The following is a 26,817-nucleotide window of genomic DNA, read 5'->3' as shown; positions in this document are numbered from 1 at the left end:
AGGACTAGATGCAAAAAATGTTGGCGTGCAACCCTGTTCTGTGGACAGTCGACAAGGTACAGACTTCCCTTTGTGTCATGTGTTGAACAGGTTAGCGTGAGGAGCAGTGAGCGACAACAACCCGGCCCACATTTAAGAGTACTGATTGTGGTGGAAATGCTAAATGGACCTAGGGTCTAGGTACCATGTCTGAAGAGTTACTTTTGGCTCTAAAGGTACCGTATCAAAAGTGTTTGGTGGAAACGGGGCTATAGTGAATATGAGCCCCAGCATGTTGCATTTACCCCCTCACTTCATGTTCTGCCATATATGAAGAGCATTACTGAACGATGAGCCCATTATTCAGATTTTTGAATGTTTGACCCAGGTCAGTTATTGAGACCTTGCAATTTAGAATAAATATAATCAATTTATAATAAAATATGGCATCCACTTTGTGATCAATTCATTTGCATTCACCCACCTCCCGTCACATTTGTGGGATATGTGGGTTAGATATAGGAATTATCACGTTTCACTTTCAGTTTCTACTGCTCATTTTTGTGCCAGTCATTCCCCATCCAATGGCATATTTCAGCCAGACAGCTCACGTTTTAAATGTTCATTTCAACAGCAGAGCATAGTTCAAGTTTGGCATCTAGACTGCAGCTGGATCACTCCTGGCAGATATGTTTATATGAGACATTGGGAAGTGATGATTCAATACCCCCTCCACTCCTTTGCTGCATGTCATTCCCTCTCTCTCTCTCCATCCACATGTTGTAATGTATTTAATGGCCTTGCAGACCACCGCCATCTTCAGTGCTGTCTCGGTTAAATGATACATTATTAAAACCTCCTCTTTGTTGTTGTGTGAAACTTTTAATTCTGCCCTCCAGTGTTATCTAATGAAGCTCAGCATAAGTTCAATCAGAAAGACTTTTTTATGTTATATCCATTCACAATTCTCTCTCTATTCGGCTCCCACCACTTCCACCAATCAGCTGACTACAGGTGCTCCCTCTCCCGTATAGTCAATCAAACTTTGCCACGATCTCCTTCAGCCTTTCATGTCGCTGCTGCCAAACTTTAAATCTGTTCTCCTCTCTGCTCCTGTCATCTGTCATTTTAGGCAGTATTCTCCCACCTTCCTCCACACCATTCACCTCCAGTCACCCCATCCAGAGCCCAGAATGAGCTAATCAATATCCCACTCCTCTTCACATCCAGATTCTCAGCTCCCTTTTCATCTCATATCATCACCACCACCAATGTCCAAACTCCATAGGGGGGTTACCTAATCTACTATATCTTTACCACTCTCCTGGAATATATGACATCACAGTTGGGTCTAATCGCTTTACACATTTCTCATACTTATGTGCACATGCAAATAAATATTCTTTTCTCTCAGGACGAGTCTCTCCTGATTGAGTAAGCTGTATCAATATCAACATAATGGATACATGGAAATATGAGGGCAGTGATGGTCACAGCGTTTTAAATGGAATTTATGTATGTAAAGACAGTATAGATGAGCCTTAAGTCACCAACCTCAGCACCAGGTCTCTGAGGAGGGGTGGCTCTGAGGTTTTCTTCCATCTTCCTCTTGTTTTTATTTTCCTTTTTATGTAAAATGAAGTAGCACAAAGGGAAAAATACACAAGAGTAATGAAATGAAACAGGTGAGAACAAAATAGGTATTTTGTCAAAACTCGTCATAATTATATTTTTGTGCAAAATATGTAAGTATATACTGCTTACATACTGTTTACAGAGATTTCACTTCAATTTTTGTGATTTTTAAATCAAAACCTTGGTGGAACAGGCCTCATTTCAGTCACTCCACAGCCTCTCTACAGTATGTTGGCCTCACAGGATCCATGCTGCAGAATCTGAAGACTGACAATGAGTTTAACTGCTTTTCTAAACCAGGAATAAAACAAGGCATAGATCAGTGGATTAAGACATGAGTTAAAATAGAACACATAGAGTACAGTGGATGCAGATGGAGCACTGACCATGGCATCACCTGCAAGAGCGACACAGTAATATGGGCAGAAACATATTAGAAACACAATTACAAGAACACCAAGAGTCCTGGCTGCTTTCAGCTCAGATTTCTTTGTTTGTTGATTCACTGAAAGCTGGAGAGTGACAGCTGTGATGTTAGAGCGCATGGCACGAGCCTGAGACACAGCCACAACAAATACTCTCATGTACAGAACGACAATGACAGAAATGGGAACAATAAAGGTTACAACAAGGTCAACAGCTCCTGCAATGTGGTTCATGACAATCACACACTCTCCATGGCAGGAATTATACCTGCCTGGTTGAGTCAGGTCATCCTTTAACAAGAGACTGCAGTAAGAAACAGCACAGAGCCAACACAGACACACACAGTTTAACTCTTTTCACAGTGACTCTGGTGGTGTAATGCAGAGGGTCACAAATAGCCACATAGCGGTCGACTGATATGAGCACCATGTCTCCTATTGAAGAAGACACAATGATGACGGACACATAATAATAGAGCAAACACATGAGGTCACCAAGAAACCAGCAGGATGTTTTTCGGAAGAATTCTCCTGGTAGCACCAGGAGGCCCACGAGAAAGTCTGAGACAGCCAGAGAGAGGAGGAGGATGTTGGTGGGTGTGTGGAGCTGCCTGAAGAGAAAGAGGAAAATCTCATAAACCCAACAAGTCCTCAGATCTAAATAACAAAACAGATAAAACAAGTGTAAAAAAAGGCCTATAATGGAATGTTTTCTGATCAGCAACATCTGTAGTTATAATTAACAGTCAGCAAGACAAAGTACAAGTCCAAGGTTCAACATTATTCAGTACCAACTCAAAGACAGTTCTTCAAATCTACAGAAGCTGTTGACATTTTTAAATTAATCTTTGCCTGAAGTGGGAGACTGAGACGATGACAAGGAGGTTAAGAGCCACAGTGAGCAGAGAGATAAAGTACAGCACAATGTTAAGGAGCACAAAGTTGGCCCAAGGAGAGGTGGGCTTTCTGCAGGAGGTGTTGAGCAGTTGTGGAAAGCAGAGCTCCTCCATCTTCAGAGAGCTGCAGCTCTGGCAGCTTCCTGAACAAACTGAAGTCATATAACCAAATGAGCTCTGCCCCGCCTCCCTCACTCTGCACATCATCTTCATCACTTTTACTGAAACCCAGCTTTTCTCACCCATGTCCTCTATGTCAATCTCCACCCGTGTTTTCTTTACCTTGTCCTGCCTCTTTGCTTAAATTGCTGAAAAAGGGGCAGACGGTCAACAGGAAGTTATTTAACAGCCCTTACTGATTTCAAATAGGCCACACAGCCTCTTTGTACAAACTGATTAACAATATGGTAAAGTATTAATGTGTCCACTTTTACTTACTCTTTACTTCTATACTCAGCGTACGTAAATCTTTTAAGTCGCTGCATCACATTACATGAAGCATTTCTATCACTTTACAATATACTAACCCAAAATGACAGAAACCATCATTGGGAAAAAAAATTAATAAGCTACGCTGCAGCCAGCTACCAGGTGCCAATCAAAATGTTTTGGTTTCACTTTTGAGGAGCTGTCATGTTGTCCATCTATGTTTAAAATGTCATCGGTAAAACAAAGAGTGAGAGGTGGTCAGGAGGTCAGGGTGATGGATGGGCCAAACAGACACAAGATTTTCAACCAAGAGACTGCTGTTTGTGTCCTGTGTGAAAGTAAAAGTCCTCTTTTATGTATCTGTACTCAGCATACTTTAATCTTTTACTTACATCCCTTATGTGTAGTTAAGTGTAATTATTTTAACACAAAACACAATCTTTTTCTAAACCTAACCAAATACTTTTGGTGCCTAAACCCAAGCATGCTGCCATCATGTAATTTCAACACCATAGGTGCCACCAGTATGTGATGTGGTGTTCAAAGGTCATGGTCATTTCACATGTTTGTGTGAGATCACGTTACATCAGCAATTGTGGCAAGGAAATATTTTTTATTATTTGGTTTTGGTATTGCCTGAAACAAAGCATGCAAATACAGATGTGCCCAAGGTGTGGTTTTGAATACAAATCACATTTCTTCATGTTTCACATGTAAGCTTTTTTGTCACATTTTGAGTCATGATTTTTTTTTAATTGGACACAATTATCTCTTTCTCATTGGCCTTATTAACCTATGCTGTGATTATAATATTTATTACTCTACATGAACACGTTTACTTACATTTCGCATCACTGACTGATCACTGACAGGTTTTGTTGTGCTGCACAGCACACAGATGGTAAAATTGCAAAAATAAAGTCTTGTATTGTGGGATTTTTGCAAAATTACAAAAGCACTTCATATACAGATTCCTTTATTCCATGTTTTAATTTTGAAGGTAATACATACAGTTTACACTTACTATTTAGACATCAAAGTAGGATACCGAACAGCAGATGAACTGTGAAAACTTCAGTTTATAATACAGTGTGACATCCACTTTGTGATCAATTCATTTGCATTCACCGACCTCCCTTGTCACATTTGTGGGATATCTGGGATATATATGGCTTTTGTGTCAGCTTTTATTTTGTCTTATCATAATTATATTTTTGTCCAAAATGTGTAGTAAGTTTGTTGTGATTCACTGGACCACAGACGATTTGTCATTCGTGCAGATCTAAACTGGACATGTAAAGCTTCTATGTTCTTTGTTCTTCAAACAAAGAGCAGCCATTTGGCCCTTATCTCCACAGGATGCCCCACCTCACACCTCAGCGAGAGACCAGTGTCCAAACTTGACTGGACAGTACTTTTACAGTGTCATGTGACTCAGTGATGTAAACAGGCAATTATAAGAGAAGTCCTGCTTTCTCACACAGTCTTTGTTTTGTTTTTTTGTTTTTTCACTCTGTGAATCACACAGTGGGACATTTTCAGAGAGGCAGCAACACATGACAGTGTCACTGACCTACAGGAATACACAGAATCTGTCAATGGCTACATCAATAAATGCATAGATGATGTGACAATGGTTAAAACCATCAAGAGGTGTGCCAACCAGAAACCGTTGTTTACCAGGGAAGTCTGTTCACTGCTGAAGGCCCGCAATGCTGCTTTTAAATCAGGGGATACCGCAGACACGCCACAGTGACCCCTCTCTACCAGATGAACTGAATGACATCTACGCACGTTTTGAGGTGAACACCATCACTCAGGCACAGACACTCCCACCATCATCTACTGACCAGGTACTTCAGTTGTCTACAGCTGAAGTGAAAAAGGCTTTTGCTAGCGTCAACCCACACAAAGCTGCAGGGCCGGACAACATCCCTGGGCGTATTTTAAAGGACTATACAGAGCAACTGAAAGATGTCTTTACAGACATTTTTAACACATCGCTCAGCCAGGCAGTCTTGCCTACTTGCCTCAAAAGTGCCACCATTATTCCTGTCCTGAAGAAGTCAAACCCAGCCTGCCTAAATGACTTCCGCCCCGTGGCCCTCACATCAATACTAATGAAATGTCTTGAGCAGCTGGTCATGTAGCACACAACTGTCTTCCTGCAAACCTGGACCCCCTACAATTCGCATACAGAACCAACCGATCCACAGAGGACGCCATTGCCACTACACTCCACCTCACACTGTCTCACCTAGAGAGGAAAAACACCTATGCCAGAATCCTCTTCATTGACTTCAGCTCGGCCTTTAACACAATCATTCCACAACAGCTGGTGGAAAAGCTGAAGCTGCTAGAGGTGGACACTGGCACCTGCAACTGGGTCCTTAACTTCCTGACACAGCGGCAGCAGGCAGTCAGGGTGGGCAGTCAAACATCTAGAACCATCTCAGTGAGCACAGGCTCTCCTCAAGGCTGTGTCCTGAGCCCCCTGTTGTTCAGTCTCCTCACCCATGACTGCACTGCTAGACACAGCACCAACCACATCATAAAGTACACTGACGACACAGCAGTGGTGGGTCTTGTCAGTGACAATGATGAGTCTGCTTACAGGAGGGAGGTGGAGCAGCTCACTGCATGGTGTGAGTCCCACAACCTCGTCCTTAATGTGGATAAAACAAAGGAGATGGTGATTGACTTCCGGAGGGCGGGCAAACATCACGCACCAATAAACATCCATGGTGCTACTGTGGAGAGGGTCAGCAACATCAAGCTCCTGGGAGTCCATCTTTTTTTTTTTTAACTCTTTATTTATAGATCATTTTCCTCTTTTAGTACAGGAAGGTAAAACAAAAGACAAATACAAAACATTGAACAATTACCCATATTCAAGGTCCGGGGGTGATCAGTAAATCCAAAAGACAAAGTATCATACCCAGTACATGCATACAGTCTCACTCATTAGCCAAATAGGCTTGCCATTTCTGCCATCGTTTTTTCCCTAGATCTTTTTGGAGTCTGACTGAGTAAATCATTTGCTCTAGTACATGTAATTGTTTCACAATATTAACAAAAGAATCTATAGTGGGGGCATTTTTCTGGAGCCAGCATTTTGTGATGGCTTTTTTACTTGCAGCCAGCAAGACCCTAAGTAGGTACACATCAGCTTTACTCAACCCATCTGGCATATTACCAAGATAGAGAGTTGTGAATGATACATTCATATTAAAACATAGAACCTTTGAAATAATTTTTGCCACTTCCCTCCAGAAAAACTGGATGGAGGGGCAAGACCAAAAAATATGGGCATGATCAGCAAAGACCTCTCCACATTCTCTCCAGCAGGCCAGTTGTGTACCAGTCTGTTTGGACTTCTGCTTAGAAGTTATAAAAAAACGAATTAAGCTTTTCCAACAGAAGTCTCTCCAAGTCCAGGAGTTGGTGGAAGATGACTGTGTTTCCCAGGCGTTCAGCCACATGTCCTCTGTAATCACAATGTTCAACTCTTTTTCCCATCGTTGTTTCACATAGTCTGTAGAATCCTTCTTTAATGAGGTGATGCTGTGGTATAACTTGCTTATAAGTCCTTTAATATTCCCAGAGTTGTATGCATCCATAAATATATGAATAATTGCTGGTGGCTCTGCTGGGTTACAACCTTTCAGCTTTTTACAAAATAATCATGGAACTGTAAGTACCTGTAAAAGTCATGCCCACCTAGTCCATACATTTGACATAAATTGTTAAAGCTGTTAAGTTCCCATTTTTTAACAATTTTGCATACGGCAGTAACACCATAATAGGTCCACTGTTTATATCTATGATCTAGTAATGCTGGTGTGAATTCGGGGTCATACGCTGGCCATCTAAGTAGTTTTATCTGTTTTTGGAGTTTTGGAGAATTTTTTAGCCACTTCCCCCCATACCTTCAATGAGCAGTTCACCCATTGGCTCTCCGTATGTAATATTTTTTTCTCCATTCCCACACAACCAAGCAGTGATTGTATTGGTGCATCTGTTAATGATAACTCCATGGTTTTCCATTTAGCCACATAAGAAGAATTACACCAATATACTAGGGGTCTCAGTTGGGCTGCTAAATAGTAGTCCCTTAAAGATGGGAGGGCCTTACCTCCCGTCTCCTCCGGAAGCTGAAGGGTGGAAGATTTAACCCTTGGTCTCTGTTTATTCCAGATGAATCGTGAAATATGTTTATTCCACTCTCTAAATTGTTTCAGAGGGATTTCCACTGGCAATGATAAAAAGAGATATAATAACCTAGGGAGGATATTCATTTTTATTGATCTAATTCTGCTACCAAAGTCAAGAGGCAGCAGGCTCCACCCATCAAGGTCATCATATATTTTTTTGTTAATACAGTTATAGTTAATATTGAATAATTGTGACATGTCTTTAGGCAAACTCACTCCCAGATATTTAATACAGGGTGCGTTCCAATTAAAACTATACATTACGTTGAGTTCTTCTGTAGGTGTGTAATTAAATGTCATAACCTGTGTTTTATGTATATTTAGGGCATATCCTGAATATTCCCCATATGTTTTCAGCATTTTCATTAATAGAGGCAGGCCTGAATTAGGATTTTTTATAGTGATCAATACATCGTCTGCGTACAGACTTATTTTATATTCTTCTCCTCCCATGGAAATACCTTCTAATTCTGACTGTTGACGTATTGCTTGGGCTAAAGGTTCAATGAATAAATTAAATAAGTTGGGGCTGAGAGGGCAGCCCTGCCTGCAACCACGTTGTAAAGTTATAGAATCAGACAGACTGCCATTAACTTTAATTCTCGCAGTCGGGGAGGCTTAAAGTGCCTGGATACAGTGTATAAAATCCTTACTAAAGTTAAATCTCTTCATAACTAAATACAGAAATTCCCACCCGACTGAATCAAAAGCTTTTTCAGCATCTAAACTGAGAATGATGGCACAAATTTGGTCTTTGTTAATCTGTTCAATGGTATGTAAGGTTCTTCTTATGTTGTCCTGTGCCTGTCTATTCTTTATGAATCCTGTCTGGTCCTCGTCTATTAACAAGGACATTACAGGTTCCATTCTTTTTGCTAAAATGGTGGCATACAATTTATAGTCTGAATTTAAAACACTAATAGGTCTGTACCCTTTACAGTCCACTCTGTCCTTACCTTCTTTGGGGATCACAGATATGAAGGCCTCTCTCCAGGAGGGAGGGAGGGAGCCTCCTTTTAGAATATAATTAAAACTGGACTCCAAATAAGGGAGCAGGTGATCTTTCATTGACTTATACCATTCTGGAGGAAAGCCATCCGTGCCAGATGATTTGTTAGTGTTCAAACTTGAGATAGCTTTACTTATTTCCTCCTTTGTTATTGGTGAGATGAGTTTATCATTAGCGTCTTTACCTAGTGTGGGAAGGTCTAAGGAGCTCAGAAATTCAGCAGCTGATTGATTATTAACCTGTTCTGATTGAGAGTATAGAGATTTATAATATCTTTCAAATGCTTTTTGTATGCTGTCCAAATTGTTAGTAATTTTATTTGTAGTAGGGTCTCTAATCTTGTGGATAGTGTTTTCTGCCTGTTGTTTTTTGAGCCTCCAAGCCAACAATTTTGCAGCCCTAGGGCCAGCCTCGTAATATCTTTGTTTCATGAATCTTATATTTTTCTCCACCTCCTCACCTAATATTTTATCTATTTCCTGTTTAGTATATCTGATTTGTTGTATAATCGAGGGCTCTTTATTTGTTATGTGTATTTGTTCCAGGTCTCTCAGTTTTTCCTGTAAACCAATTAATTTTTGGGTTTTCACCTTTTTAAGTGCAGCTGTCCTGGCTATAATCTTCCCCCTGAGAACAGCTTTAGCTGCGTCCCATAATATACTGGGGTTTACTTCTTCATTATTATTGTCCTGCATGTATAATGCTAAGTCCTTCTCCATTGAATTTCTAAAGGTATGGTCATTTAGCAAACCAGTATTAAGTCGCCACAAAGTTTTTCGCTGTCTACCATCTAAATGTAAAGTTAGAAAAATCCCTGAGTGGTCTGAAAGATCCCTCTGACGTATTCTGCAATATTTCAGCCTATGTAGATCTTTGTTATACATGAAAAAATAGTCAAACCTTGAGTGGGCTGTGTGTCTTGCAGAATAAAAAGTATAACCTGGAGTTGAACCATTCAGAGCCCGCCATACATCAGTAAGTCCCAAGTCTTTAAGTACTTTGTTTATGCGTTTTTCAATCAAATTCCTTCTTCTTATTCTATTGGTTGTATCTAAAGAGGGGTTCAGAAGTATATTAAAATCTCCTGCACAAATAAGAGTCCCATACGTTTGTGATGTAATTAGTTCAAATATCCTTCTGAAAAAGGTTATATTGCTCCCAGGGGGAGCATAGACATTAAATAATGTTACTTCTTTCTGGTCTATTTTTCCTTTTACCAAAACAAATGTACCTTCTCTATCATTAATTTGAGATGTTAATTCGAATTTGACAGCATTTGAAATCAATATAGCTACTCCCCTTCTTTTTCCTTTCTTATATGATGAAAAGAAGGTGTTTCTAAACCCCATCTTTTTAAGTTTTTCACGTTCAGCACCTGAAAGGTGCATCTCCTGCCAGAATGCCACATTTATCTTTTCCCTTTTTATTTTAGCTATCATTTTGCTTCTTTTGACCGGGTTATTCAGCCCATTTACGTTCAGAGACAGTATATTATAGTGTTGATAATGCATCAGTCTTACATTTGAAACATTCTTGTATCACCCCGGACCAATGGTAATAAACAGTACAGTATAGAACAGAACTTTGTAGAACAGTGAACTGAACTTCCATCAAAAAAGCTGTCATGTCGCTTTAGACAGTGAGGGGGCTGGCCACAAGGTGGGGCCCTCAGTAGTGGCAAAAAAAGAAACTTTGGTGGCTGTATCTTTTGCCCGTGGGCATCAGCCTACGTTTTAACTAAACATCATTATAATAAGATAATGGGGAAATTATGATTAAATGTCTCATTCATCCCTTGCTGTGGCTCCTGGTTCCGTTCTGCGGTACTCCTTCAACTTCTCCCGAATATGCTCCTGGAACCGGTGCTTTTCTCCACCGGGTCGGGCCTCCGTTGTCTTCCAGGGTAGAAGCCGAGCCAGCGTCTCCTCCGAGATGTCTTTGCTCTTGGTCCTGCCGCCTGTCTTCTGTGGCTTGTGCAGCGCTGTTGTACGTTACAGGGCCCGTTTAAAAAAAAACACGCATTCTTGTTAGTGGGGTCTGGAAATGTATGCCATTATCCCGTAGTATTTTCTTGATGGGCATATATTCCTTCCTTTTATTCTGCACCTCCGAGCTCCTTTTTCCAGGCGGCGTGAAGGATCTTTTCTTTGACAGAGAACTGGAGGAAACGAACCACCATGGAGCGTGGCGGGGCACTCGGTGGTGGTTTCGGTGCCATGGCGCGGTGCGCGTGCTCAATCCCCAGCCCACGGCCGAGTTTGCTCCCCAGCTCTGTCTTAATGAAGTTTTCAATAAAAGTCACCGCTGACGTACCCTCGGCGTCCTCGGGCATGCCATAGATCCTGATATTATTGCGCCTGGAGCGTCCCTCCAGATCGGTCACTTTCTCCTGTAGCGCCCGCTGATTAGTGAGCAGCTGGGTGAGAGTATCTTTGACTCCGATGTCCCATCTTTCCATGTTGAGCATGTTTTCCTCCATCTGGCCTACGCATTCCACTGCCCCTTCAATTTGGCCTGTCACATCTTGTATTCTCCGGTTTACTTCTGATACAAATTCGTCCATTTGTTTTTTAATATCTTCCCTGAAGCATGTGCGGAAGTCTGAGAGGTCTTTTTTCAATTCAGCCTGGAGCGCTGCCATTCCCGTAGTCATAACTTCACTCACCACCGTACGTATTGAATCCAGAGTTCCGATCTCTCTGCGGCCTCCATCTTGTTTTGGAGTTTCGCTAGCTTTAGCCTCCATCTCGGATTCTCTTTCAAAGTTACTGCGTAGTTCATACCCTCCTTTCTTGACTTTGTCCCATTCATCGTCGAGGCGAGATGTAATTTGTTTGTTTGTGTGTAGTATTAATGAGTAATGAAAACTGAATTTAAGGCTGATGCCCGGAGCTCAGTGACTATGCTGCCATACTACGTAGCGCGCCACCGGAAGCCTTCCTGGGAGTCCATCTTGCTGACGATCTGACCTTCTCCATCAACTCCACAGCAGTCATCAAAAAAGCCCAGGGCTCTCCGGAGGCTCAGAACGGCAGGTCATCCCACTCCTCACCTCATCACTTTCTACAAGGGCACCATCGGAAACATTCTTACATACAGCTTCACTTCCTGGTTCGGGAGCTGCAGGGCTTACGAACAACAGCAGCTCAACAAGATAGTGAAAACAGCCAGCAGAATCACTGGTGCCCCTCTGCCCTTCCTTCCTGCCTTCTGGGAAGAGGTACATCTGCATCTGCTGCAGATCCACCAGGATGCTGAACAGCTTCTCACAAGTTGTGAGGCTGGTGAATAGACTGCGCCCCCTCCCCACACACCAGAGAACTTAGTGTGCAAACACAAGGTTTGCAACTACCTTTCCAGCAACAAAGAGAACGAAGTTGAGTTGCAAACCCAAGATCTTGTGGTGGCAGCGAGGTTATGGACCCAAAATGCAGACAGACTGAGGGAAAAGATTTAACAGTTTTATTGTGCCAGAATAATGCAGAGAACAAAGGAGATCCAGAGTCCAGGTGCAGAGTGAGAAAACCAGGTGAGAGTGCTGGGCTGTGGGCAGCTGTGAGGCACGGAGGGAGACACTGGAAAAAAGAGGTAGGAGAACGAGGGTTAAACACTCGAGCAAAAAACACAATCAAACTTGCAAGATTACTCAAATCACTGGAGGATCAGAGGAGCCGAGATACCACTGCGTGCAGTCGCAAATACTCTGGCGCTGAGGCTAGAGTCGGTGGCGGTCTTAAAGCCCGTTGATTGCAGATGACTCTCAGGTGTGCGCACTCAGCCTCAGTGCAGGGCGGGGGAGGGGAGAAGCCTCTGGAGACAGGTAAACACAGCAGCACACAACCCACACAGGAAGTAGACTCCGGAAATATTCATAAAATAAAAGCCAAAAGTCCATGCTCACCACAGATCTAGCTCTGCAAGGACCCCACGTGACCAGTTTCCTTGGGTCTGCACCTTTGGAACAAAGGACACAACAAAGACTGCACCTGGAACCACAGCTCTATCCAGCCTTCTTCTGCCGGCTAACAAAAGCAGCCACCACAAAGCAACTCTTCCCCCCCATCCATTCAAGGATTGGTAACGTAACAACTGGGCATAGCATTATCACAGCTGCACAGGCTAAGCAAGACTGTTTAACTTTGCCAAGTGTGATTTATTGCTGTTTATTGAGTTATTGTTGTGGTTATTGCAGTTATGTTATTGGTTAGTTGGCTTTACCAAACCTAAGTGATGTTAGATTGTTAATGCTTTTCACAGACAGAGTCTTGCATGCAACTAAACATCCTCTGCACTAATCCAGACCCTTTGCAACACACATCACATTCACATAGACTCACACATTGGCTTTGAACAGGGTTACACCCATAGAGGCATGTGACGGCCCCTGGCCTGTCTTATGTTGTTTTGCTTCTGTTTATCTTTTTCCCTCTCTGTCAGTTGCAGGTATGTGGGCATCATGGTAGTTGGAATCACCTGGGCCTGGTGCTTCCAGATTCTATATTGCTGCCTGGCCTGGCTGGCAGCCTGTCTCTTGCCATCATCCTTTGTTGCCGATTCTTTGGTTTTCTTTTCAGGCATCCAACACTCTCAGCTCACTACACCCATGCATGCACACACCCTCACTACTGATTTCACTGACATCTGCACCCCATTGCTTCGACTTATGTTAAATGATTTAACTTTTGTTTAAATAAATTAATTATTATTGGCATTTATCCTGCATTCCCTCGCCTTTTTGTCACGGCTTAAGACCCAGGTCATGACAGGCAACTCAAAGTTCCCGCTTCTTTTCCTTTATCTTTGCCCTAACCACACGCTCTCTTCTCTCTCTCTCTCTCTCTCTCTCTCTCTCTCTCAATTCAAATTCAAATTAACTTTACTGGCATGAATGGTATCAGCCGTTGTTGCTGAAAGCAGAATGTACATACAGACATACAATTCAATTACAGTACAATTAATACAATACATTAAATATTAATACAAATACATTAATATTTTACATTAAGTACATTTTACATAGGCAGAGTGTTAAAAGGAGACTGTGTTGTTGTGTTGTTGTGTCTCTCTCAGGCTGTGACATGCACTGACAAATTTTGCTGTTTCTATGGGACTGACTGTTTTCTCCGAGTAAGATGTTGCATTTTCTCCTGATCCGAGAGGGTATCAAAATCTTGGAGTTTATGTTTCATTTTTGAAAAGAACTTGGTTCTAAATTCTTCATATGTGTTACATTTTAACAGGAAATGTTGTTCTGTCTCCACCTGTCTCTGTGGACAGAGCTGACACAGCCAGTCTTCTCTGGGCTGCCAGCTCTGCCTGTGTCGACCAATCTCTATGGCCAAGCTGTGATCACTGAGTCTGTACATGGTTAATGTCTTTCTTAGTTTCTGATCAGTCACGGTGGTCAGATAGTTCACCATCGTATACTGTCTATTTAGAGCCGAATAGCATTGATGTTTGCTTTGAGTTTTTGTGGTAGATGTCCAATAGTTAATGTAATTTTCTTTTTCTTTAGCTATGATTTGGTTGGGCCCGATTGTGTGAGGGCTGTCCTGAGGCCTTGTGTTGTTAGAGGAGGTGAGCCTCAGGACCAGCTGGCTGAGGGGACTCTTCTCTGTCTTCTCCTCTTGACTATGGAGAGCTTTGTAATGATAAGAATTGGGGTCACTTGCTTTTAGGTGTTGGTAAAATTTGATGGCTCTTTTTTTGTATCCTAATTAAAAGGGGAAATTATCCCAATTCAGCTCAGCATCCATTGTTGGGGGTGTTCCTATGGACTCTGAGAACGCTCTTACAAATCTCAGTGTGCAGGGTTTCGATTGGATGTTTGTCCCATTTTTCAAAGTCGTGATTTACAAGTGGGCCCCACACTTCACTACCATACAGTAAAATAGTGGAATATTTTGAGTCAGATTCTAACGGGTGTATCTATGATTGAAGACTTTTTTAAGGCGTAAAAAGTCCTTCTTCCCTTGTCTCTGAGATCATTAACGGCCAGATTAAAATTTCCTGTAGAGCTAATTTTGAGTCCCAAATATTTGTAGTTATGTGTGTGTTCAATGTCAGCAGAGCCCAGTAAGAACCTGTTTGGGTCTCCCTGACACCTGGGTCATTTCTGGAAGACCATAATTCTAGTCTTTTCTAGATTAACTGTCAGGGCCCAGGTCTGACAGAAGTTTTGCAGATGATCTAGTTGCTGTTGTAATTCCTCCTTAGATGGAGCTAACAATATTAGATCATCTGCAAAAAGTAGGCATTTAATTTCTGTGTCAGAGAGGGTGAGGCCAGAGATATCAGATTGTTCAAGTGATTTTGCCAATTCATCACTATAAATGTTAAACAGGGTGGGGCTGAGACTGCAGCCCTGTTTCACTCCTATACTTTGGGGGAAGAAATCTGTTTCCATGTTGTCGATTTTCACATCACATTTATTATTTGTGTACATTGTTTTAATTATATCATAGATTTCCCCCTATACCTTTTTCAATTAATTTTAGGAACAGACCACTATGCCAAATTGAGTCAAATGCTTTTTTGAAATCTACAAAACAAGAGAAAATTTTGTTCTTGTTTTTAGATATGGTCTGTAGTTCAGTGTTGTGGTGTAAATCCAATCTGACTCTTGCTCAGGACATTATGTTCACTGAGGAAGTCTTGCAGTCGGCTGTTTAGGATGCTGCAGAATAACTTCCCCAGGTTGCTGCTGACACATATGCCTCTGTAATTGTTTGGGTCGAATTTATTTCCATTTTTAAAGATTGGCGTTATAATTCCTTTGCTCCAGATGTCAGGGAAATGCCCAATGCTGAGGACAAGGTTGAATAATTTCAATATGGCAATGATAAATTTCTTGCTGTTAAATTTCAGCATTTCATTTAAAATGCTATCAGGACCACTGGCCTTCCTTGATTGTAGGGCCTGGATTTTAGCTAGTAGCTCCTTTTCAGTAATTTGATAATCCCAAGGGTTCTGGTTGTCTTTAACGAATGATTCTAGTGTTTGTAATTTGTTGAGGAGCTCATTTTGGGCCAAATTCAGTGTAATAGTACTATATAGGTTTTCAGTGTTGTTTCCACATTTCACCATTTTGAATAGCCAATTCTTCTTTGTGTGGTTTGCTAAAATGTTTGCCATTTTTTCCAGAAATTATTTGAGTCAATGGACTCTTCAATTTCATTTAGTTGGTGCTGTACATGCTGCACCTTTTTAGTTCTGAGTGTTGTTCTGTATATTTTCAATGTTTCCCAGTATTGGATGCGGAGCTCGGGGTTGTCAGGTTGCCTGTGTTTTTGATTTGATAAACTTCTGAGTGTTTTTCTCACATGTCTGCAGTCTGTATCAAACCACTTTTCATTGGCTGATTTTTTTGATTTGTGATGTTGATACTTTTTCAGATTGGATAAATCTGCTGCATTGTCAAAGATGTTGTTAATATCCCATATAGCTTGATTCAGGCCATCATTACTGTGGGAATATGAAGTGGAGATAAAATGGTCTAATTGAAACTGAATTGTTTGATGTGTGATTGCTTTCTGGTAGTCGTCTTTGCTATTGTTTGTCCATCTATAAGGTTGTTTTGTATAGTTCAGTTTACTGGGCTCTGCTGTGTGAGGGTCTGTTACTGTCTTTCTAATGTAGAATGTAATTTTACTATGGTTAGATAAGGGTATGAGGGGGCTGACTGCAAATGCTCTCAGACAGAAGGGGTCTAGGTCTGTTATGCTGTAGTCTACTGTGCTATTGCCAAGAGGAGAGCTGTGTGTGTAATGACCAAAGGAGTCCCCTCGAAGCCAACCGTTAACCATGTACAGACCCAGTGTTCGACGGAGCTGCAGTAGTTGGTGCCTGCTTTTGTTGACAGTTTTGTCAAAGTTGTTTCTGTGGGGACGTGAAGGATATGAAGGGAGAGGAATGCTGATTTGGCCAGGTGTATGTCTGTCTCCCTGTGGATTCATAGAATCTGGTTCTACACCTGTTCTGGCATTAAGGTCTCCACAGATCAGTATGCTTCCCTGGGCCTGGTAGTGACTGATCTCATCTTCAAGAATGGAGAAAATATTTTCATTATAATAAGGGGATTCTGATGGGGGGATATATACTGCATTTTTGAGAAAAGATGTCAGGCGCACACTCTAAGACTCCATGCTTTGCATGGAGTCTTAGAGTGTGCGCCTGACATCTTTTTTCAAATTTGTATTTTTTCGGCAACGGTCACCTCTCCAACCTTGTGCGCTCCTCCTCTCTCTTCACGGGATATATACTGCACACATGAATATATCTTTATCTGTGGCAACAATTTATCTTTTTATTTTGAGCCAAATTGAAAATTCACCTTTTTTTATTAATTCAATTGAGTATACAAGGTTTGCCTTGTACCAAATCAGCATTCCACCTGAATCCCTGCCCTGGCTTATTCCTTTCAGTTTGGTGGATGGGAACACCAACTCTCTGTAGCCTGCGGGACAACCAATGGAAATGTCTCCTCTGCACCAAGTCTTTTGCAAAACAAATATATCTGCATCCTCTAACTCTGTGGTGAAGTCTGGGGTCTTGCTTTTAAGGCCAAAAGCAGAGGACCTCAGACCCTGTATATTCCAACATGAAATAACAAATGATTTAGATTCCATTTAACTTTGATAACAACAACAATAAAAGAAAACTCAAACTAGTGCTCAATATTCAATTTTAAAATGAGATAAACTCCCAAATCTTTTGTCAATAAATTAATGAAATTAAAAAGAAATTAATTTAAGAATACATTAATCATATGGGTGTCAATCTACTAATATGTAACAATTTACACTTTTAATCAAAATAAAAATACTTTTTTTTTCTTCTTCTTCCCTCTCACTGTGTAAAAAAAACCCTGACCTATTAGGTGAGAGCAGAGCAGGCTGAGCATCTGTTGGATGTCTCTTAGCTCATTGTGTGAAGGTTTGTGGGTGGGGTCAGGGACTGCGGTGGTGGTGGTGACGGTTGGGCCTGTAGCTCTCATTGTTGCCTGAGCATAGGTCAGTGGGCCAGGTTGTAGATCCTGTCGCTGGGGTTGGGATGAGTGTAGGAGTGGCTCTGGTCTGGTTTGGGGGGGTTGTAGCTACACTGGTGGGGTCTTGGTGGGGCATGGTGTGGAGGTGGATGAGGATGATCTGGTCTCCATTGGGGTTGTCTTGGTGATGGTCTCCATGGCAGTTGTCTGGGTGATGGTCCAGTGGGGCGCCTTGTTGGTCCAGTGGGGTGTCTTGTTGGTCCATTGCCATTGGAATCAATTAGGAAGGCAATTTCTGGCTTCTCTCTTTGCTGTGCTGGTCTGGAGGGATGAGTGGTAGTGTTGACCTGTGGGCTGGTGCTGGTGTTGGTCTCTAGGTTGGTGATGGTGTTGATTTGTGTGATGGGGGGAGAGCTGGGTGTGGTGTTGGTTTGTGGACTACAGGTGGAGCTGGGAGTAGAGGGAGGGTGTTGAGTTGACGGGTCCTGGTTACTTTCAGTGGGTCTCACAGGATCCTGGTTGTGGTCTGGGTTTGAGTCCAACTGCTCTTTCAGGGCCTGTATAGCTCTGTCTCTCTCCTGAAGCTCCTCTGACAGAGTAGTCAGTTCTCCCCTGTAGCTCTCTCTTTCTCCTCTCAGCTCCCTCACCTCCTCTGTCAGAGCTGTCAGTCATGCCATGTGGTTCTCTCTGTCTTGTTGCAGCTCTCTTACCTCAGTCTTCAGGATGGTCAGCTCTCTCCTGTAGCTGTCTCTGTCCTGACTCAGCTTGGTCAGTTGTGTGCTGATAGTAGAGGTGTCTTGCTGCACTGTGGTGTCCTGGGTTGGCTGTTGGCTTCTCCTGTTGAGCCCTCTTCTTTATAAGAATGAAGAATGAAGTCAATCTCAAACTGCTTGGGGTTTCCTTGCACCATGATAGTCCCATTCTTATATATATTGACTGTCTGGAGCTTCTCCCTCTTTGATTTTTAGTTTCCAGCCATTACAGATCCCCTCTTTCTTTACATGAGGATAGTGGGCATTTATGGCAGTGTGCCATGCTAGTGGTTGGTCTGTGAGTAAGATCAGATTGCTGACATCTCCACTCTTGTTCAGGTCAGAAAAGAGTGTCTCTGGTCTTTCTTTCAAGAGTTTGTGCTTGTATGTCTTCCTGGCACTTTCATTTGTAACATCTTGTGGATATAACAGTGGAATAGCCTCTGTACAGACTGTGGTTGAAGCCATGCTGCACTGCTGCTGTAACTGCTCCTGGGTAACTGTTGCTAAGGCTTTGTTGGTAGTGTGATGGAAAATTCTGGTATTTGGTATTGCTATGCTATATGATGTGTGGTGCTCATTTAACTCCTACTGTGGGTCCGTCTCAAGTCTCTTAAAGTACTGCTAGTGCTACTGCTAGCCGATTTTGCTAGCTGTTTAGCCCCTCCCACCTAGGAAAAAATGTGAGGAGCTAGCGCTAGGAGCGATGAGCGAGCATTGTTGGTTTAAGAGACATGAGACGTCCTTTCCACTGTAGCGTCACGTGAAGCGACGTCCATTCCTGATGACGGCGGCACCACTGGATCTGCTGCATAACGGAGCCAGCGTTTGGCGTACATCCCAAGTCACATTATATTCGCTGAGCCGTATTGTGTTTCTAATATGTTTCTGCCCATTTTACTGTGTCGCTCTAGCAGGTGATGCCTTGGTCACGAGCTAGGATGGTCTAGAGGTTCCTCATAGGAAGTCTTTTTCAGCTTGAGGCCATGACGTATAAATATCCGCCCCCTTTATCTGGCTCATTTGAACGAGATGGCAGAGAAACAGCGCAAGTGTACCCCTTACATGCATTCTTTGCAGTGAAACACTGTAATTCACATGCCTACGTGACTACGAAGAGTAACGTTAATGATATGTCGTGCAAGACTGTCATGTTGTAATTAAGTTTATTTCATTCACAACCCGTTACGTTGTTCAGCGGACTGTCGGTGATGTGTGGCTGTTAAATGTGCAGCTGCTCATGTCCAGAACCACACGTGTTGATATAACACCACACACACACACACACACACACACACACACACACACACACACATACACAAACACAAACACATTTGCCCATCATTAATTGTCCTGCATGTCATGTAAGTGGAATAATGTTTAATAGGCTGTAGGTAATATTAATATTAATATTAATTAATATTATTAATTTCATGTTGTTGTAAGCTACTGTAATTACCGTCTGTCCTGCATCTCTCTCTGTCACTGTCTCTCTGTCTCATTGTGTCATACGGATTACTGTTAATTTATTATGCTGATCTTTCTGTACGACATCTATTGCACGTCTGTCCGTCCTGGAAGAGGGATCCCTCCTCAGTTGCTCTTCCTGAGGTTTCTACCGTTTTTTTCCCCCGTTAAAGGTTTTTTTGGGGAGTTTTTCTTGATCAGCTGTGATGGTCCTAAGGACAGAGGGATGTTGTATGCTGTAAAGCCCTGTGAGGCAAATTGTGATTTGTGATATTGGGCTTAATAAATAAAATTGATTGATTGAAATATGAAGGCAGTGTTGGTCACAGCGTTTTAAACGGAATTTTTGTATGTAAAGGCAGTATAGATGAGTCTTAAGTCACCAACCTCAGCACCAGGTCTCTGAGGAGGTTTTCTTCCAGCTTCCTTTTGTGTATTTTTCCCTTTGTGCTGCTTCATTTTACATAAAAAGGAAAATCAAAACAACAGTAATGAAACGAAACAGGTGAGCACAAAATAGGTATTTTGTCGAAACTTGTTATAATTATATTTTTGTGGAATATATGTAAGTCATAATCCTAACATGAAATTGACACAGAGTAGAGCAATGCACAGTTTTCTCATGTATTGCTTACATACTGTATAGAGAGATTTCAGTTCAATTTTTGTGATTTTCAATTCAAAACCTTGGTGGAGCAGGCCTCATTTCAGTCACTCCACAGCCTCTCTACAGGATGTTGGTCTCACAGGAGCCAGGCTGCAGAATCTGAAGACTGACAATGAGTTTAACTGCTTTTCTAAACCAGGAATAAAACAAAGCATAGATCAGAGGATTAAGACATGAGTTAAAATAGAACACATAGAGTACAGTAGATGTAGTTGAAGCACTGACCAAGGCATCACCTGCAAGAGCGACACAGTAATATGGGCAGAAACATATTAGAAACACAATTACAAGAACACCAAGAGTCCTGGCTGCTTTCAGCTCAGATTTCTTTGTTTGTTGATTCACTGAAAGCTGGAGAGTGACGGCTGTGATGTGAGAGCGCATGGCACGAGCCTGAGACACAGCCACAACAAATACTCTCATGTACAGAACGACAATGACAGAAATGGGAACAATAAAGGTTACAACAAGGTCAACAGCTCCTGCAATGTGGTTAATGACAATCACACACTCTCCATGGCAGGAATTATACCTGCCTGGTTGAGTCAGGTCATCCTTTAACAAGAGACTGGTGTAAGAAACAGAACAGAGCCAACACAGACACACACAGAGTTGAACTCTTTTCACAGTGACTCTGGTGGTGTAATGCAGAGGGTCACAAATAGCCACATAGCGGTCGACTGATATGAGCACCATGTCTCCTATCGAAGAAGACGTAATGATGAAGGGCACATAATTATAGAGCAAACACATGAGGTCACCAAGAAACCAGCAGGCTGTATTTAGCAGGACTTCTCCTGGTATCGCCAGGAGGCCCACGAGAAAGTCTGAGACAGCCAGAGCAAGGAGGAGGATGTTGGTGGGTGTGTGGAGCTGCCTGGAGAGAAAGAGGAAAAACATCATGAACTCAACAAGTCCCCAAATCGAAATGACTAAAACAGTTGTAAAAACCATAGATATAATGAAATGTTTTCTGATCGACAACATCTGCAGTTTCAATATGGTTAAATGTGGACATCTAACTGCAATATCTGGTGTCAAAATCACAGTTAAGTTTGTGCAAAAGGGCAGAATACAAGTCAAATGTGTCTAAAATACATGTCGAAGGTGCAACATTATTCAGTACCAACTCAAAGACAGTTCTTCTAATCTACAGTAGCTGTTCACATTTTTAAGTTAATCTTTGCCTGAAGTGGGAGACTGAGATGATGACAAGGAGGTTAAGAGCCACAGTGAGCAGAGAGATAAAGCACAGCACAATGTTAAGGAGCACAAAGTTGGCCCAAGGAGAAGTGGGCTTTCTGCAGGAGGTGTTGAGCAGTTGTGGAAAGCAGAGCTCCTCCATCTTCAGAGAGCTGCAGCTCTGGCAGCTTCCTGAACAAATCTGAGTCATATAACCAAATGACCTCTTACATTTTCGAAATTCCTGTCCTCCTTTTTCTCTCTGTCTCTGTTGGACACTGATTCCCCGCCTCCCTCACTCTGCACATCATCTTCATCACTTTAACTGAAACCCAGCTATTCTCACCCATGTCCTCTATGTTAATCTCCACCCTTGTTTTTGTTACCTTGTTCTGCCTCTTTGCCCCTTTTTCAGTAATTTAAGCGGACCATCAACAGGAAGTTATGGAACAGCCCTTACTGATTTCAAGGAGGCCACACAGCACAGGTGCCAGTGCAGAGGGCTCAAGGAAAAATATTAATATTGTTGCCCAGCGAAAGAGATGAACCTAGCTCAACTGTTGTGGCAACACAATGCGCAAGCTCACATTCCTGATGGACTGCAGTGAAATGTGACAGGCTGCTCTCATGCACTGTTTGTATGAACTCATTAATAATATGGTAAACCATTAATGTGCTACCTGTGATTTTAAAGAAGGCTTCTTTTAGAGCCAGCATGAAGAAATGGACCAGAGTATAGTGAGAGTAACAACAACCTCACAAATAAATTGACACAATATTCTTGCTCAGATTTTCTGTAACACCCATAGTTGCCATGGCGGGAAAAAAAGCAATATATACAGTAAGCACTTCTGTCATTGCATAGCTTCATTCAGTGGCATCACTAATATAAAGTTAACATTATGGCTGTCAAGTTTGGAATTATTACATGTGTGACGACCCCTCCACTCCTCTGCGTGGTGCTGGCGTACTGTGTGCTGTTGTCTTCCTGGCAGGTTCTGGTCCGAGGCGGGGTCGTCGTCATCAGGTGATGAGCTGCACCTGGGCCTGGTGATGTGCTCGACCATATATCCCTCCTTCCTCAGATACCTCGTGGCCGCCACTGCACCTACACATGCGTTCCTTCCGTGGGGCATGTGGGTGCTCCTACACCGCTGGTCGCTGAAATGGACCTTTTGCCTTCTTTTGTTTTACTTTCAGAAATAAACTAAGCGCTATTTGGCACTGATCCCCTCTCTGCTCTCATTTCTGGTTGCAGCCTCAGAGTTGGGTCGTAACACATGTTCCCTCAGCTGAGGATCTGTTCTGATCATGGATTGACTATTTAATACAGAGAGACTATTTCCAAAAGGGTTGGGTAGTTTTTAGGCAATTTTACGTCAAAGCTCTGTTTTTGACTAGGCTAGCTGTGCAGCATAAAGACAATGATCTAGCCAGATTAAAACAGTATGGGGTGCCGTTTGTAAAGTGGCTCACGCTGAAAATAACATCAACATTTTGCCACATTTAGCTTCAAACAATGTTTAAAAAAAGTGTTGTGAATTTTTGAATGTCACCTTTTACCACATTTTCAGCAATATTTGTTAACTTAGAAATATATTAAATAGGTAAATCTAAATATTAAATGTGGCACCTAAATGTTAAATCTAAATATTAAATCTAAATCTAAATGTTAAATCTAAATATTAAATCTAAATGTTAAATCTAAATGCTAAATATAAATATAAATCTAAATGTTAAATGTTAAATCTAAATGTTCTGGGTGAAACTAAATATTTAGCTAATATGCAAATTCACGTTGCTGGTCACCGGAAGTACCAAAATAAAAGCTCGAGATGGTCAGACTGTGTTTATAGAATCAAATAACGAATTAAAACCAACTTATCGGGGGAAATGGACACTTGAACATACATTAGCGTGATAATAACTACCTAAAATAACAAGAAACTGTTTGGAGAAATTTTATTTGATGTGTACTTTGAGTTGTTAGTGTCCCTTCGGAGTGAATCACCTTGTTGTCTACAAATACTTCCGGGTAGAAAACCAGTGGAGTTTAGCTACATATATATATGCATATCTCACATTTTTCATGTCACTATATCACCGTTTAGACAAATCTGGTGTTTGTAAATTCTATAAACACAATGATTGAACAAACATTACTATCACATTCTGAAATTAACAACATGGTTATCGTAGATTAGCGGGGCTATCCGTTTGCTGTTAGCCCCGTTAGCGGTGTCTGTAATGACTCATTAAGTCTAAACGGTCCGTGGAAAAAAAAAAAAAAAAATTCCAGTGGATGTCTTAGTTACAACATGATTGAGCTAACTGGAGTAGTTTCATGTCGTATCCGACAACGGGAGGCTTTTAACAGATGATGTCCTGATAGCTTCGCTGCTGCTGTTAGCTGTCCCTGTCAGCTGCAGCCACTGATGCTTTCTAGACATCGTGGTGTCCCAATACTGAATAAATACCACACATAGCAACACAAAACTGCTTTGCTAGCTCAGTCATGTTGTAACCAAGATATCCGCTGGAAAAAAATATTTTTTTCACGGACCATTTAAGAGTTAATGAGTCATTACAGACACTGCTAACGGGGCTAAGAGCTAACGGTTGTTAGCTTAGCTTAGGTTGTTAATCCCTCCGAAGAGACACTAACAACTCAAAGTACACGTCAAATAAAATTTCTCCAAACATGTTTCTTGTTATTTTAGGTAGTTATTATCACGCTAATGTATGTTCAAGTGTTCATTTCCCCCGATAAGTTGGTTTTAATTCGTTATTTGATTCTATAAAAACAGTCTGACCATCTCGCGCTTTTATTTTAGTACTTCCGGTGACCGGCAGTGTGAATTTGCATATTAGCTAAATATTTAGTTTCACCCACAACATTTAGATTTAACATTTAGATTTAACATTTATATTTATATTTATATGTAATATTTAGATTTAACATTTATATTTATATTTATATGTAATATTTAGATTTAACATTTAGATTTAGATTTAGCGTTTAGACTTAGATTTAATATTTAGATTTAGCATTTAGATTTAGATTTAGCGTTTAGACTTAGATTTAATATTTAGATTTAGCATTTAGATTTAGATTTAGCGTTTAGACTTAGATTTAATATTTAGATTTAACATTTAGATTTAGATTTAGCATTTAGATTTAGATTTAATATTTAGATTTAGCATTTAGATTTAGATTTAATGTTTAGATTTAGCATTTAGATTTAACATTTAGATTTAGATTTAATATTTAGATTTAACATTTAGATTTAGATTTAGCATTTAGATTTAGATTTAATATTTAGATTTAGCATTTAGATTTAGATTTAGATTTAATATTTAGATTTAACATTTAATATTTAGATTTAACTATTGAATATATTTCTAAGTTAACAAATATTGCTGTAAATGTGGTAAAAAATTCACAACACTTTTTTAAACATTGTTTGAAGCTAAATGTGGCAAAATGTTGATGTTATTTTCAGCGTGAGACACTTGACAAATGGCACCCCATAAAACAGAGCCACCCTCGTGACATGGGAAAACTTTTAGACTCTTCAGCCTCGACATATCCCACTAACCCACTAATCTTCCTTTGCAGTACAAGCTTTACAGTACTCTGATGCCTTTTGGGAAAGTGTGTTTGTTCAGAGTTTGTGCAGTATAATACACAGAGCAGAGCGAAGGTGGAAGCGTGATAAACTGGGGGTCTCATTTCAAATTTTGTAGGATCTATTGAAGAAATACCAGCTAGCAGTCAAAAATGCCAGGGCCCAATATTTCTCTGGTCATATTAACAAGAACTGTCATAACACCAGGATACTTCTTAGTGTGTTAAACTCTGTTATCTCCCCCACCCCAGTGGTGTAGTGGAGGGTATACTCAGGTATACGGGGTATACCCACTTCTTTTTCTATCCAGTGACAGTATACCCACCTATCAGCTAAACAGCCATTGTAATATATAAGAGTATGTCCACTTCCTCATTGGTAACCTACCTATCTACCTAGTAGTACACCCACCTCATCAACTACCACTACACCACTGTCCCACCCCCACCCCTTGTCTCGAAGCATCTGTGTCTAAATGTGAGGATTTTCTAAATTTCTTTAGAGACAAAGTAATGAACATCAGAGCTACTATTTCTCCACCTGCAAATAGGCTATCCGTCTCCACTGAAAACAACGGCAGTTTTAATTCCTTCCACTCCATCACTTTACAAGAGCTTCATCATATTATTTCCACTATGAAAACCTCCAGTTTGGTTGGTATAATATCAAGAGAGGCTCTCTTGATATTATACCAACCAAACTCCTCAAAGAAGTAATTAACACCATCGGTCCCAGTATTCTCTCAACCAACCTGATCTCACAGAAATACGTAAAATGACCACGACCTCTTAACACCACATTCCGTGGTGGCAGCACATAATGGGTTGAAATTACGTGTCGGTACCACGGAAACAATGCCAATGTAAAGTCAATTAGGATCCTTTTTCGTGGTGGACACACAAATTCCCTGATTCAATAACGTCACGTCAACCTCGTTTTCCTCAATGATATCTTTAACATTCCTGTGTACACACAAAAACACAGAAGTGTCCTTGATAACACAACAATATGAGAGGTTAATGTCAAGGCCATAAAATATAATAAATGTATTTTGCCAGCTTTTGATAGCGTAGGGCTTTTAGGGCATTGTGCTGTGGGCGGATGGGGCACGTTCCACTACTGTTTTGTAGCTACTGTCTCCCACAGACGGTGGACAGTAGCTACTGTTTTGTAGCTACTGTCCACCGTCTGTGGGTTTCATTCCATTTCAGATTGCCATCTGTCTGCTGTAACCGAATCCAAACACCACTAATAAATAAATAAATAAATAAATAAATAAATAAGAAGAAAACAAAAAAATAAGGCTGAACACGGAAGTACCAGAGAGGAAACACCATCACATGGAGCCATCTGCCCTCCACTCCACCAGAGCGGACCCCAAGCCAGCGCCACAGAACCAGCGGCCACACACCAGCCCTACAGGTCCAGGAAGGACAGGAAAACAAACAGAAAAACACAAAAGCCGCCACCAAAACATGCATCAAAAGCAGACCATAACAAATAGGCTAAATAGTATCTAAGCAATAATAAAGTGTCTAAACAATAAT

General features: G+C 41.3%; 1 protein-coding gene and 1 pseudogene across 1 annotated transcript; both read right to left on the bottom strand.

The window, feature by feature from the left end:
- Positions 1-1,835: 1,835 nt before the first annotated feature.
- On the bottom strand, positions 1,836-3,049 carry LOC125899531 (trace amine-associated receptor 13c-like; annotated as a pseudogene).
- A 17,470-nt stretch (positions 3,050-20,519) lies between these two features.
- LOC125899530 (trace amine-associated receptor 13c-like) lies at positions 20,520-22,777 on the bottom strand. Its single transcript, XM_049593924.1, has 3 exons — positions 22,613-22,777; positions 21,647-21,843; positions 20,520-21,336 (listed from the first exon to the last, which is right to left on the bottom strand). The coding sequence occupies exons 1-3, from the start codon at positions 22,775-22,777 to the stop codon at positions 20,520-20,522; spliced, it is 1,179 nt and encodes a 392-aa protein (XP_049449881.1).
- Between the last annotated feature and the right edge of the window lie 4,040 nt (positions 22,778-26,817).

This window comes from Epinephelus fuscoguttatus, linkage group LG13 (genome assembly GCF_011397635.1).
Source record: "Epinephelus fuscoguttatus linkage group LG13, E.fuscoguttatus.final_Chr_v1".
In the NCBI taxonomy this organism is placed as follows: domain Eukaryota; kingdom Metazoa; phylum Chordata; class Actinopteri; order Perciformes; family Serranidae; genus Epinephelus; species Epinephelus fuscoguttatus.
Note: the sequence above shows the minus strand (reverse complement) of the source record. Positions and strands in the feature narration are given on the sequence as shown.